The sequence below is a fragment of the Phoxinus phoxinus genome (genome assembly GCF_949152265.1).
Source record: "Phoxinus phoxinus genome assembly, chromosome: 19".
Classification (NCBI taxonomy): domain Eukaryota; kingdom Metazoa; phylum Chordata; class Actinopteri; order Cypriniformes; family Leuciscidae; genus Phoxinus; species Phoxinus phoxinus.
The window spans coordinates 13,720,313-13,735,036 of record NC_136894.1 but is presented as its reverse complement, the minus strand read 5'-3'; the positions used below and the strand labels follow the sequence as shown (position 1 = coordinate 13,735,036).

The following is a 14,724-nucleotide window of genomic DNA, read 5'->3' as shown; positions in this document are numbered from 1 at the left end:
CCAAAACATTACATTGTGCTTTAGAGAGAAAAAAGCAGCATTTTACCTCCATCTAGTGGAGATACTGAACATATGAAGGTGTTAAGACAGTAAAAAAAAAAACACGAACTTGAATTTTAGAAAATGCCTAGCAAGGTAGTGTTGGTTAAATTGTTTGGGAAGTCACTGCAAGCACATGTCTCATTGGCAAAGATTTATTTGAAACCAAAAAAAAAGAAAGAAAAAAAAAGTGGGTTACAATATACTTTTAAAACATCTTATGACATTGACAAAAAAAACAAAAAAAAAACATATCAAGATTGCGTATACCAAGTAAAAGTTCTACTTTTTAAAACGTAATAAAAATACAATAATAAAAAGGTAAATGACATTTGTAAGAACATTGCTGTAATTAATGTTCATCTATATAAACCATGTTTTACCACCAGATCATTCACACAGTTCCTCATACATTGGGTCATTTTCAGAATTTTGGCCAACAAATAGCAAGTACAAACTCTTATTATAGTTCAATGGAAAACATTTTTTTCCTTCACTTCACGGCCAAAACTTTACTAAGAGGACCTGCGTTTTAGAACCATAAATTGTTGTGAGGCTTTATGGATGGTACAGCATTCAGTTTAGGAAATGCGAGTAGCGACTCAGATGTTTGAACATAACTGGGATGGATACATAACTTTGTACAAACTTCAAGTTTAAATGTCTCATCAGGGAGTGTCCAAGAGCAACAGCATTTATGGTTCTGTATGTTGTCAGTCAGTCTATTATCTGCAGATCTTTGGGGAGCTGCTCTCTCTCAGCTCAGCTGCGGTTACTCCATGCTCTCGGGGTCGGCCTGGGCCATATATGCATCTAACTCGGCATCCAGGTGGCCCTTGGTCTTGGACATGTAAGCATCAAGCTGGTTGTCCAACTGCTCACGTGTGACGATGGCACGACCTACTCCTCCTCGGCCTCTGCCGCGTCCACGACCTCTTCCAGCAAATCCTCCCCGACCTCTCAGACCCCCACGGCCTAAGAGAGAACCATTGAGACAAACACTTAAGCATGCAAGAGAAATACAAAAAACACTAATCGGCAAAAATGTGTATTTAACTCCACTTAGACAATCCAGCAAGAATCTACTAATATTATACATTACCTATGCCTCTTCCTCCAGCTGCTCCACGAGCTGCACCTCGGCCACCAAAAGCTCCTCGTCCTGTAGGTCCTCCGCGCTGACGCATGCCTCGACGGAGACCGATACGCCCAGGACCACCCCTACCTCTCATCGGACCTGCACCTAAGAAATAACAACAACAGTTTTATTTAATTAAAGGTAAAAATACTTCCAGAATGCACAAGGGACTGCTTGCAGTTAAGTATAGCTAATTAGTATTATAAGTTGAGAATGCAAAGATCAATATTGGCTGGTTGGTGTTTTAATGCGTTCAAGAAGAATACAGTGTTGCAGCCTAACCACCATTAATCGCAGTCTTGCTACTTTTGATGAGACCGTCATTTCAAATTATGTCCATTTTATCACAAAATAAACAAATGCTGTTTTGACGCCCTTTAATGTGGCGTGAACGATCACTATATAGGCGCCTCAGTTTAAGCAGTGCGAGTGAACGCGATCAGATGTTCATTCATGTTTATTAGGAAGAGATGAAGGCATGTTGAACGATACAGTACAATTTACTGAAACGTATTATATCTCGTCTAATCGCTCATTCAGTATTTCAACGGCGGAATATCCCATGCAGCATTACATTAGGGCTGCAACGATTAGTCGACATTGTCGACAAATATCTTTGTTGTCGAGTAGTCGTTTGATCTCACGTGACCAATGTATGAGCCTGCAATGTCGCATTTTGACCGCTACGACGCTGTAGCGCTTGAGTGTAATGCAGCCGTTAAATGCTTTTGCGGTAGAAGAAAAAACAGCGCGAATTACATAGACAGTAAATAAACGGCGAATTATGGCGGAGTGTAAACTAGTTCGGACCAGTAAGGTGTGGGAAAGTTTCACAAAACTGCCAACTAAAAATGCTGTCATGTGCAATACATGCAAGGCTGAGCTTGCGTTTCACGGGAGCACAACATATGTTGGAGCACTTAAGAGAAAGCATCCCGGATCAAAAGGAGCCGGTGAGTGTTCAATCTCCAGGTGAAGCTAACTAACTAGTTGTAAATCTCTTTATTAAGAGAATGCAAAACTACCATTAATAAAAGTAATATTAAAAATTATAATATAAATACAGTAATGTGATTATTTATTTTGCATAGAATAAAGCTTGATTGAGCTTAGGAGTCAGGGCTGTTTTTATTATTGTAACACTATTAGGTAAATACGTTAGCTATTACATTAATATAAACAATGAACTAACATGAACAAAAATGTTAACAAAAATGAATAATGTTACAAATGTGCTGCTCATATTAGTTAGTTCATGTTAGTAAATACATTAATGTTTACAAATTAAACTGTTACCTTAGTGTGAATTGCTTCTAGATTTCAAACTAAACACCCAGTAAAGATGATGACTAAACAACAGTTTAACCACTAAGAGAGTTAAAATAAAATGTTTTTTCTTTGCAAAAAAGATCTTTTCTTTGCATTCCTGCAACATCCACTCCAGCTGAACGGATCTTCTCAGCTGCAGGAAACATTTGCTCACAAAAAAAGAGCAAGCTTGTCACGTGAACATGTTGATATGCTGACCTTCATTTTAATTCAGCACTTATTTGAAAATCCAAAAAAGCCAGTGCAGAAAGGACACGTGTTACTTACTGCTTTTCATTAAACTAACTGAACACTTGGTTTTAGAAATAAAGCTCTTAATACTGCTGCCAAGAGATATTTACATTCACATATTCAACATATTTTTGTCTGCAATGCAGCTGATTTATTTTTGTTGACCTGTTTAGTTGGAGGTACATTAAAGTTCATTAAAACACCATTTCAAAAGCTGAAGTGATTTTTTTTTTCTTTTTGATTATAATATGTATAACTCAATGTTTTAACTTATTGAAAAGGCTGAATAATCATTCCAAACTTACTGATTAGTCGTCAATATAATCGGTGATTAGTCGATTAATCGGTCCAATAATCGTTAGATTAATCGATTATCAAAATAATCGTTTGTTGCAGCCCTAAACCTCAGGCAAGTCATTCAGTGTCCACAGCTTGTTAATCAGCAAGAGAAATTAACTCTTTCGCTAAATATATGCAATATATCAGCCTATATATTCATTATATTTTACTTAACCTGTTAGTGATGTCTTGATTATTTAACGTACGTTTAAAATATCGGTCATGAGAATGACAGCCAGGGTGTAAATTATTACATTAACAACGAATTTGAGAAGTTAATGCAAAAACTGCCGTAGTTAATAGTTTGGGCTCTGTTGTGAACCTTTAATATTATAGTAATGTGCAAGTAAGGGCTCCCTATATAGTTAACACCATTAGCAGATATCATTTTATCCTTAAATTACAACTGAATTAATTTAAAAGACACCATTTGTTCAGTAATCCACTGTCTAATAATAAAAAGAAAAGCAGCAATTTAGGTTCTCTCATGGCTCCTCGAGGTGGCGCTCAACACATGAATGAGGGAAACTTGAACATAAGTTAACTAGCCCAACTTGCACAAACCACGTTTAAGTCTAAAGTCTGGATGCACTTCGGCTTTTATACCATTTATAGGACGAACATGTTGTAATGGTAAAGCTTTGACGCTCAACACAGAGTGCTCTGTGAAGGATTTTTTTTTTTTAATTAATCATAACTAACATTCCTTTTTATGCAGAATGCTTTTGAAACCTAAAATGTCCCCTAACACTTTGGCCTAAATCAGTGTGTGTCTGAAGAGGACATGAAACTAGACATTTAAAAACTTGTGACTTTTGAGTAACAAAGTGAAGTAATTAAGAAATCAGGATTTGCTTTTACCTAGTAAAAAAAGGGTTTGCTGAATTATACATATGATGAACCAATCATATTGTAGAAAAATTATGTAATGAATCATTTCACTATTGCCATGCTCCTATTTTATAAAAACTGTTGTACTCTTTATGCTGGTGGGCTTCTCTCTGAAATTGGTCTGAGGTCCTCCGGCCGTGATTAAAGCATATTCGAAGGCATTGTCAAGGTGTGCGACATCACGTTTTTTGATCGTGGACGATTCAAATGGCTCCACAATCTGCTTTTGAAGAAATATAGTATATATAGTACAGTGCATTTTGTCAGTTCAGTTCTGGCGCCTCCATCTCAACGCGACATACATTCACACATCACATGTTAATGCAGCGGTAGAGTTACACTCACGGGACACTGCAGTACATAAAAGTTCATTATTTGCCTGTACATTAAAGCTTTGCCTGTTAAACATTTAATTTGCGTGCTGTTGCGCAGTTCTAACTAACTTGCGCTTTTCTGAGCAACATGAAAGAATCGTGATAAAATCGTTAATCTCCAAAAAAAAAAAAAAACTAGATATATTTTTGCCATATCGCCCACCCCTGGTCTGGAGTAGAGCCCGACCAATATATCGGCAGGCCAATATTAGGCATTTTCTAAACTATCGGTATCGGCATTTATAATGGCATTTATAAATAAAAAAAGACGAAACAGCCTTCAACCATGTCATGAGTGTTGGCGTTGTATAGTTTGTCCACCAGAGGGCATATTACATGCGCTTCATGCGGTCTATTGCTCTCTCTCCCTCTCTGCCGTGCACACGCTACCTCGCGGGCGCGCTCGCTCTAGATTCCGGAGATTTTAACTAATTCGCGGGCATCAGTGAGCCGCTATCAATATGTGGGAGACTCCCGGGAGGCAATTTTTTTGGTGCCCCCTCAGCTCTTGGTGCCCTACGCACAGCGCGTGATGGGAGCGGCGGCACTGGTTAAGCGAGTTCATGGTGAGTTGGTCACGAGACATACATTGCTTGAACAACAATTAAAAGAACATCCCCATCAGTTGTCTTAACTCAAATAAGCATGACAAAATTTGTGACCATCATGTCCAGTTTTGCTGCTGTTAAATAAGCCGAGAGTGAAGCGGAATTAGCTAGTAACGTTACGTTGTTACAGTGTAGTTGACCGACTGTCCTTTTAACTTTTGACAATGTGACTGAAGTATTTCTTTAATAGCGTGACAGTTATAGCAATGAGACGCATCATCGCTCCTTGGCCTGTTATATTGAAAATGTATGTTTTACAATTTGCAGTATGGCGTTATCCATTGCTAAATTATGGCTCATCATAGACTAGCTAATGCCACTATCAGTGGAAGACCGCTAACGTTAACGAGCTTGGAAACCACAACGAACTTATTCTGCCTAAATAAAGTAATGAATAATGTATTTATAACTAGCATATCTCTAGTTAGAGGCCCTGCATTGTAAAATGTAAGTTAGACTTGCGAGGAGTGAACATTTAGACAGAGAAAAAGTCTCAAACGTGTTTGTGCATAAAAGTTAGCTTTTCTTTTACACGTGTGTGAAATGCAATGACGCCAAGTGTGCGTTGCAAACTGTCGTTCAGCCGCAGCATTAACGAGTCACATAATGGATTTAGATCGCTAAATAGTAGGTTTTAGAAGGCAGGCAGCAACTGATGATTGAAAATGGTTTGATGTAGCTTGATGGAAATAATTTAAAAAGTGCAGGTAAAGGGATAAGCAAGCTGACATTGTAGTACAGTACACAGACTGTTAAAACCAGCTTCAACTGGAAGTAAGTAAAAGTGTTAAATGTTTAAAACCAGACTGTTTTTAGATCATTAAAAAAATATATACTTTTGAGCCTAATGGAAATGCAGATACTTATGCTTAGATTGTTAATGCATAATGTTTTTGAACGGGTGACATTTTGTGTTTTGGCCCTTTAGTTGAGTTCAAAATAAAATGGACAACGAAATAAACACTTGATTTTGTTATTATTAGTCGTTTAGACTAACCGAAAAATGTGTCGTTAGAAAATTAGTCATTAGTGGCAGCACTAATCATTATAGGATTATCTAGCAATATATTGAATATCTCAGAATTGCTGTATCGTGATATCATCGGTATCGTGAGCCATTTATCGTGTATATTGTATCGTATCCTGTGATTCCCACCCCTACTATTGGTAACATAGATGCACTTCTCTCAATACCTAAAAGAGAATTTAGGGGAGGCAATGAGTCAACTGGATAAAATTAGTAGATACTCTTTAAACTTCATTATAGCTAAAAAAAAAAAAAAAAAAAAAAAAAAAGCTCGTTTGGTCATCTACACTCCCTTATGGCAACAGTAGAGCAGGCTCAGCTGTCTCCTCCTGTTACCACCTAGAGACTGAACAACAGGTGCAGGAACTATAAATCTAGTAGCACACCAGGGGTCTCCTAACAGCCATATAATGACAGTTTAGCCCAATCAGCACGACGCAAAGTTTAAAGAGAGGGTGGCTAAACGGCTGAAAAACATTACCACTGTAAAACATCATCTCAGCTGTACTGCAATGATTGACAGTTCCAGATGAAGAACAGATTTCTTTTGACATGTTAAGAAGCTCACACAGCACTTACAGCAAAGAAAGCTTTATTCTGAAAACGCGTGGATGCATCTCTTCCTCAGATTTAAAACTACAGCGAGCCAGAATAAATGTATAAATAGGATGTGTGGCTTTTTATTAAATTAATGCAGGACAGCATCTGATAAGCTCACTGTAAAATGGGAAATAAAAGCAGTAGTGTCATGTAAAGACTGTTTGTCACCTCTAAGAGAGAGCGCTCCTCTCATGGAACCGCCTCTCACTCTTCCTCGCAGTCCTCGTCCAGCTCCACGCAATCCTCCAGGAAAACCCCGTCCTCTGCCACCGCCCGGCATTAATGAGCCGATGGGCCGACCCAGTCTGGCCTGGATGTTGCTCTTCCCAAGTCGCTGCTTCAGGCTCTACAGGTGATATAATGGATTGTTCCTTTACTAGGCACATCACATTTATTAACATTTAAAGCCAAAATGAAATGGCTTTCGTAATCTATCTGTAATGCATTACAGAATACAGAAACAGGGAAGGAAAAAAAGGCGAAGGTTTTATATTAGAATGACCGAACACAATACAAGCCTGCAATTAAACTTGGTTTCCTTTGAATACTAGTCATTTGTGCAGAACAAGAAGAATATTTCTTAAGTGTATTACAAAAGTAAAAAAAGACCGTTTTGATTACTTTCATGATGACTTTAATTGTACACTACCGTTTACTACGGGGAATTTTTTTTCTCTTATTTCGTCTTTTTGCTCACCAAGACACAATTTTATAAAAAACACAGAAATATTATTAAATTATATTACAATTTAAAATATTTTTTTATTTTAATATTTTCAAATGCAATTTATTCTTGTAATGGTAAAGCTGAATTATCAGCATCATTACTCCAGTTTTCAGCATCACTCATTTGCTGCTCAAGAAACATTTCTTATTTGAAAACTATTGTGATGTTTTTGTGGAAACTGTGATAATTTTCAGAATTCTTTGATGAATAGAAAGTATAAAGAACTTCCTATTTGCATGATAAATGTCTTTACTATCACTTTTGATAAATTTAATGCATCCTTGCAGAATAAACCTAAATATTATAAAAAAAAAAAAAAAAAAAAATCTTACTGACCCCCAACCTTTTAACAGAAGTGTACATATTAAATACATTTCGTTTTCAAATACGGCGATGCAGCCATCAGTCGATTTGCGACTCCAGCTATATAACCTGAATGTCCCATTTCATCTCGTACCTGTTTGTGTTGCAGGGCAGCCTGCACAGAGGGCCTGTTCTCCATCTGCTGAGCGAGCCGGCGGTTGCGCGCACTGGCCATGTGCTGCTGCTGCATGGTCGCCCGGATGCTACTCGCTGTCGGCTGCTTGTTCTTCAGCATGTTTGTGAAGCTTGTGGAACAACAGAAGGAGGAGACAGAGAGAGAGAAAGAGGAGGGAAAGGGGGATACGAGGAAAGGAGGGTTCCAAATCAAATCATTTCACACAGCATGGACGCAGCTACAGCGGCTCGTGTAGCAATATAGTGAATGCCCTTTTTAGACCACACGCGCTTTTATTTACTCTCTCTCTCGGATACATGTGGAGACACCCCAACAAATCAGTAGTTTGGTTTAAACTGAATGCTTATAGTATGGTTTTGAGAATATAGGGATGGCAGAAGAGAAGACAAGAGGCTACATCAATATTAATACAGATACTTTTGAAAACAGCTTTTCCCTCAACATTTCAGTTTTCCTTCCACACCGATACAGATAGTTTGTCCTGTAAAAATGGAGACTTTTGAAAACCCTTTCACAAATGGATAAATTTGAAAATGCTGTTTTTTGCCACATTGTAGTGCGGACGATGAAAAGCGTGGTATTCAAAGACTCATGTGACCCATTGTACCCGTGGATATCTAGGATTATACCGGCAAAGCTGTGCCTTCTATTAATTTTCATAGTGTTGATAAAAATAAAGTTACTTTGTACAATCTTCATACTACATTCCTGTTAAGATGAAAGAATTTCTTTCCGGTGGTAAAGCATCAGGGCAATAGCGTTTTAGACTATACACGGAACAGCGATTGAGTGCGACACCAGTGGGGAGATATATCATAATGTGCCAGAAGATGCTTCTGCAATAAGATGATTGCAGTGTACTTTTGGAAACACTAGTTTTGAAATGAAAACGCCATTTTCAAATGTATCTGGATTAATGTAGATGCAGCCGGAGACAGAAAAGAGGCAGGTAGATTTATTTCAGAGTGATTGCCACTTACAGGCCTCCATCAACCTACTGTGATGTCATCAGTCCGAGACACCACACGGTGAGTTGGCCCAGGGCTAGAGGGGTGTCTGGCCACCCAGCCACTTACAACCAAGACCGTGACCTGGTACATTGCTCTGTATGCTTCTTCTGAGAAGAAGGGAAGGGGGTTGGGGGACAGGTCACGTCTTAAGTATGGACTGGGCACCTTTAATTCGTAGACAGAGAGAAATTGAGAAATGCAAAGGAGCAGAAAAAGGCCATCTAAGAGAGAGAGAGTGTGTTTTGTGTGAGAGAGGGCAAGAAATATGGATGGCACACATACCATCCTGCACTATCAACTCATTCCCATGGTCGAGGATGCTCTTCTGCAGAGAACTCAAGTGCAGTCGGCTTACCTCACCACCATTACCCTCTCACCTCCAGGTGTGCGCTGCTTACACAAGAGACGCCTCGCCAAACATGGCACATTATTAGATCTTATACATAATCAAGTAACCGACGTCTTGTTGGGTAAGCAGAGCACACCGTGCGGGCAGTCTAGCGTCCACGTCAGATCTGATGTCTCCCCCTCAATGACCTCCATAGTACACGCGTCTTGAGGCTTCATGCCTTAGTTATCTCTGTATGCTTTTCCCCCCGGCCTTGAGATAATGCTGTCAGGATGCGTAGCGCCTCACCGCTCATTCAGGGACACCTTGGTGGTGCTTTTCAGCACGACTTTTTGAGAAGAAGGGGCGCTCATGTTTCTTCAGACTTGCAGGGATCTCTCCTGTAGAGGAAACACAGCAGAATAAAGATGTAAGATAGCTTTACTGCATGAAAGTTTTAGACAGACATAAGGACGTCATTGGGGACTTGACATCATATACAAATTGGCTGTATTTTAAAACCTAGCAATTTGACTTTTAGATGCCATTAACTCACAAATGTGATCATCCTCGTGTGAGGGACCCCCATCCTCGAATTTAAATGAAATCTATATGGGTTCTTGTATAAAATACGAATTTATACCGTGAACATTTATATTATGAACGGGTTTGGTTTAAATATTAATTGGAAAATATTTAGTTTCTATTAAGCCATTGTATCTATTTATTTTTGTTTGCTCTTTTTTTTTTTTTAAACAATCCCCGGACCCGCGTAAGTTAGTCTGAAACCCCCAACCTAACTTAGGCATCATTTTTGTAGTTATTTGCAGTTTGTAACATGATGGTGTAAATGATTACCAAAGATCTTGTGTAGCAGAAGCATTGGTTTGAAAACACTTTTTAATTCATACCAAACGTCAACATAATGAAAAAACAACAACGAGTTTTACCGGTTTTATGTAACGTTAAACCAATGCAACGTTAACGTTACTTAACGTTACATAGCTAGCCTAACTGACTGTGCACCACCCATAGTAATATCACCGTAACTCACACAAAACTTATTAGTATAACGTTACACATATCAACCAATTCAATAACACACTCATTCATGTTTAAGGCATATTTAATATGCATAAATGTTTAAAATATATTAACTTACCTTTTCTCTGGACGACTCGTGCAGTTGAGTCAGGGCAGATCTGTTAGCTGTGAGGCTAGCGCGTCGCTGAAGCAGCAGACTGACTCGACAAAATCCCTAGTCAAAACTTAATTTGACGGCCGGAAATTGTATAACGTTAACTATCGCCCCTCTTCTAAATATATTTAAGAACTAAAAACAAAGCAATATCCCACAGAATAGGTTATTTAACACCAGTCTACTTAAATCTGCAACTCTATCTGCCTACCCTCCCCTCATTCATCACAAAATGGTGCTAACAACTGCGCGACTTCGGAAAATGGAGCACTACTTACTACGTCATATATCGCGAGATTTAACCGTGAAAGGCTGTGTCTCAAATAGCAGCCTACTTCCATGCTAGTCGGCCTTTATGCATGCACAAACCTTAGGAGGCCTACTAGTATGGAAGTATGCTGCTATTTGAGACATAACGTTAAAGGGTTAGTTCACCCAAAAATGAAAATAATGTCATTAATGACTCACCCTCATGTCGTTCTAAGCCCGTAAGACCTCCGTTCATCTTCGGAACACAGTTTAAGATATTTTAGATTTAGTCCGAGAGCTTTCTGTCCCTCCATTGAAACTGTATATACAGTCTACTGGCCATGTCCATAAAGTTAATAAAAAGATCATCAAAGTAGTCCATGTGACATCAGTGGGTTAGTTAGAATTTTTTGAAGCATCGAAAATACTTTTTGGTCCAAAAATAACACAAAATAAGACTTTATTCCGCATTGTATTCTCTCCCGGGTTTGTTGTCAATCCTTCACAGTTACGCTGCTGGCGTAAGACGCTGATGACGTGTTATCTGGTGCGCCCGAGCTTCGTTTACAGTCTGAGGGAAACGCACGCTGTAAAAGTGTCTCATCCGCGACATGCACATTTACGCACCATTAAAAAAATGATATCCACGCAAACAATGTAGAATAGCTTGAATATAGCGTGCGTCTCCCTCAGACTGTAAACGAAGCTCGGGCGCACCAGATAACACGTCATCAGCGTCTTCCGTCAGCAGCGTCACTGCGGAGTCCTGAACGCAGATTGACAACAAACCCGGGAGAGAATACAATGCGGAATAAAGTCTTATTTTGTGTTATTTTTGGACCAAAAAGTATTTTCGATGCTTCAAAAAATTCTAACTAACCCACTGATGTCACATGGACTACTTTGATGATCTTTTTATTAACTTTATGGACATGGCCAGTAGACTGTATATACAGTTTCAATGGAGGGACAGAAAGCTCTCGGACTAAATCTAAAATATCTTAAACTGTGTTCCGAAGATGAACGGATGTCTTACGGGCTTAGAACGACATGAGGGTGAGTCATTAATGACATTATTTTCATTTTTGGGTGAACTAACCCTTTAACGTTTGTAACGTTATACTGATAAGTTTTGTGTTTTAAGTTTTGTGTGGTTAATTTTTCTGTGGTAAGACAACATTTTAAGAATGAAAAATTACAGATATTGCATGTATGTATAATCTCTAGGATGATAGGACCCCCGACCCCGCCAAATATGATCATCTTTGTGTGAGGGACAGGACTAAAAAAAACAAACAAAAAAACAAAGGCAGCCACTGTACATATTGTATAATGTATGCTGTGATATTTTGTTTAGTCTATGGCTGTGATATGAAATATTATGTTGAAAAAAATTAGTTTCTATTACATTAATTTTTTTTCTTTCGTACTGTACTTTTTGATGTATTATTCATTTAAATATAACTTTATTTATTTATTTTAATCATTATTATTATTATTATTTTCATTTTTTTTTCTAAACTGACCCCCTGGTAGTAGTACTAGCGGATCCTAGTATGGACTCACTGACTGACTGACTGACTGACTGACTGACTGACTGACTGTATCGATATCATTGATTAAAAAGTGTATAAAGTGAGCCTAGTCATTTAATTCACTGCTTGAAATTTCAAGTCAGTTACACACTATTTCTACAGTATACGGCACATCATACAATGTATACTGCGTCGTCGTATGTACAGCAGTAGGCCTACGCTATTTGAACCATAGTCGATGAATTGCAGACTGCTGCAGTTTCCCGTGTTGGTTTCAAGAGAGAGACAAGAAGGTGACCGCTGATTTGAACACAGCCATATGTGTGACGCAGAATGTACGGAAACTTGGAGATTCGCTGATTTACAAATCATCACACAGGCCATATGGCTCATGTGCGGTCGGTTGCTGTTTTTATATATGTCATAATATGTGTTAAAGGCGCAGTGACTGTTGTATCAAATTAAAGCGCAGTAAAGATGGCAGCGTTAGCAGTTGTGGAAACCCCATCAGGGAAAGATGCTCTCGCGGAGGGAATGTTGGACCTCTTGAGACCCGCTGTACAGCAGCTTGACTTACATGTGCACTCAGTCAGGTAGTATATTTTGGGAAACCAAAACCCTTTTAAACCCTATAAATGTTTAATTTACAATAAGCAGTTCTGTTTGCTAGCATGCTAATCACTGTCAACATGACAGGTCTTGTGACTCAGAGATGCTGCGACCATATTACATGTAAAACAGTGACAGGTCATTTATTCGTTTGTTACTGTAAGCAGTTTCGCACGATTTATGCTAAGATATGATTCATTGTCATTTATTTTAAAGCGTGCATAAATATGGACAGCTATATCGTTTACTATATACTGCAAATTTATCTTCACAGAGAAAGCCAAGTGGAACTCAGGGAACACATTGATAATTTGGCATCTGGTAAGTTATGACGTGATTATGCATTTGCAGTTTTTCTCGGTCGCTTTGGTTTAATTCTCAAATTAGATTAATTTTTTTCCCAAAAATGAAAATAATAAATTCAGATCTCTGACCAATTAGTAAATGTTAGTTAACACCAGATTTGAATTTCTTATCCATTTAAGACAATTAAATTGCATGTGTTTTGACACTAAATGCACATGGAGTTGATTCTCTGTGAAATTGTCACAATCTGCACAACTTCTAAACCTTAATTTATTGTGTGAGCCATCAAATGCAAAATTATCCATTGAGTTATCAAAAATTGGTCAATCATACATGTATATTCTGTAAATATTTATAACATGTTTTTTTTTTTGTTCAGTTTATAGTAGGTTACATCTAGGAAATGTGTGAAAATGGAACAATTTTGTTTACATACATTGCTACAAAAATAAATGTACTGTATACATACAAATGTGCATATTTTTTTTTTTAGTGTACTTCAATATTGACTTTTCCCAGTAAACTTTTACTTAGGCCACTGTTGATATCTGTTGAAAAGCTTAATGTGATACAGAATAGCATTCAGTTAGACAAAACGTACATAGTATAGAAATATTGTATAATAAGTGGCCATTGTCAACAAAAGATGAAATTTCCATGGTGAAAAAACATACAAACATTTTGACCAGTATGGCTTACATGATGATACATAAAGGTTCATTTTGGTGGCTTTGTTCAATTTCCTTTGAAGCATGAATTAAATGTTTTGGGTGAGTTACTACATTTTGCAGACATGCGATCGAGTTGTGATGTCCAGTTGTGACAATTTCACTTACAGTTTAGAGAAAGGTATGACTGTTTAAAAAAATTAGTCAATGCAACTTATGATTATGACTGACTCTTTTGTCATAATGTAAGAACGATTTCTGCAGAATTCATGAATATTGTATCATCTCATGAATGCTGTGTGTGCACATTTCATCTGCAGAGTTGTGTAGGATCAACGAACACCAGAAGGTGGCACTAGACTTAGACCCATATGTTAAAAAACTTCTTAACGCCAGGAGAAGAGTGGTGCTTGTCAATAACATACTCCAGAATGCACAGGTGAAAGACACAGAGACGTTGAATATAAAACATCAGTCAAGCACATTATTGTCCTGTGTTTTCTACTTCATCTTCTCAAATGTTTGTTTCAGGAACGTTTGCGGAGGTTGAACCATAATGTTGCTAAGGAGACAGCCCGAAGGAAGACCATGCTTGAGGCATCAGGAGCATTTACCCCACGCTCTCCCAGCAAACCATGATGTCCTGTTGCTCACATTTTGAGAATGCACCATTACACTGTGCTCAATGCCAAGGACCAACACCGTAGATTCACAGAATCTTCCTCACATTGTTAAAGGGCACTGGGCTATGCAAAGCATCTTCATTTAAGTCGGGGAGACAGCAGTGTATATATGTACTCATTTCTTTGTTCAACATGTGACTTTTTGAATAAAAAGATTTGTCTGTATGAATGTAACTGGTACTGAAAAATGCTCTTATTGCAGTGCTCTGGATTTCCTAATTATTTGCAAATTTATACAATTATTTATCATTAATGTCAGAGATAGAATCCAGTTTAATGTACCAGATAAGGAAATCTCCTCCTCCCAGTCTTGATCTAATCAGTGGAAGCAGATTA

At 38.1% G+C, this 14,724-nt stretch overlaps 3 protein-coding genes across 7 annotated transcripts in view; 2 read left to right on the top strand and 1 right to left on the bottom strand.

Moving 5' to 3' along the window:
- LOC306987326 (uncharacterized protein) overlaps positions 1-14,724 on the top strand; it is a 214,267-nt gene that overhangs the window by 9,279 nt on the left and 190,264 nt on the right. The gene's annotated exons all lie outside the window — the stretch shown is intronic.
- On the bottom strand, positions 179-10,718 carry chtopa (chromatin target of PRMT1a). Of its 2 annotated transcripts, none has more exons than XM_079591503.1 (6): positions 10,303-10,718; positions 9,450-9,541; positions 7,761-7,911; positions 6,745-6,922; positions 1,142-1,282; positions 179-1,014 (listed from the first exon to the last, which is right to left on the bottom strand). In XM_079591503.1, the coding sequence occupies exons 2-6, from the start codon at positions 9,512-9,514 to the stop codon at positions 812-814; spliced, it is 738 nt and encodes a 245-aa protein (XP_079447629.1). In that variant the 5' UTR covers positions 9,515-9,541; positions 10,303-10,718; the 3' UTR covers positions 179-811. The 2 variants fall into 2 exon arrangements, with proteins under 2 accessions (XP_079447629.1, XP_079447630.1); XM_079591504.1 differs by having other exon boundaries at positions 9,095-9,541; positions 10,303-10,598.
- snapin (SNAP associated protein) lies at positions 12,134-14,562 on the top strand. 3 transcript variants are annotated; one of them, XM_079590929.1, is made up of 5 exons: positions 12,134-12,415; positions 12,562-12,715; positions 13,006-13,052; positions 14,026-14,144; positions 14,237-14,562. In XM_079590929.1, the coding sequence occupies exons 2-5, from the start codon at positions 12,600-12,602 to the stop codon at positions 14,342-14,344; spliced, it is 390 nt and encodes a 129-aa protein (XP_079447055.1). In that variant the 5' UTR covers positions 12,134-12,415; positions 12,562-12,599; the 3' UTR covers positions 14,345-14,562. The 3 variants fall into 3 exon arrangements, with proteins under 3 accessions (XP_079447055.1, XP_079447054.1, XP_079447053.1); XM_079590928.1 differs by having other exon boundaries at positions 12,152-12,457; XM_079590927.1 differs by lacking the exon at positions 12,134-12,415 and having other exon boundaries at positions 12,464-12,715.

Excerpts from the sequence above, each read along its gene's own strand:
- snapin (XM_079590929.1), top strand. The coding sequence starts at position 12,600 with ATGGCAGCGTTAGCAGTTGTGGAAACCCCATCAGGGAAAGATGCTCTC. Across the intron at positions 12,716-13,005 it reads TTACATGTGCACTCAGTCAG|AGAAAGCCAAGTGGAACTCA; the intron begins GTAGTATATTTT and ends TTATCTTCACAG. Across the intron at positions 14,145-14,236 it reads ACATACTCCAGAATGCACAG|GAACGTTTGCGGAGGTTGAA; the intron begins GTGAAAGACACA and ends TGTTTGTTTCAG.
- chtopa (XM_079591503.1), bottom strand. The coding sequence starts at position 9,514 with ATGAGCGCCCCTTCTTCTCAAAAAGTCGTGCTGAAAAGCACCACCAAG. Across the intron at positions 7,912-9,449 it reads AAGGTGTCCCTGAATGAGCG|CTTCACAAACATGCTGAAGA; the intron begins GTGAGGCGCTAC and ends TTGTTCCACAAG. Across the intron at positions 6,923-7,760 it reads CTGCCCTGCAACACAAACAG|AGCCTGAAGCAGCGACTTGG; the intron begins GTACGAGATGAA and ends TATCACCTGTAG.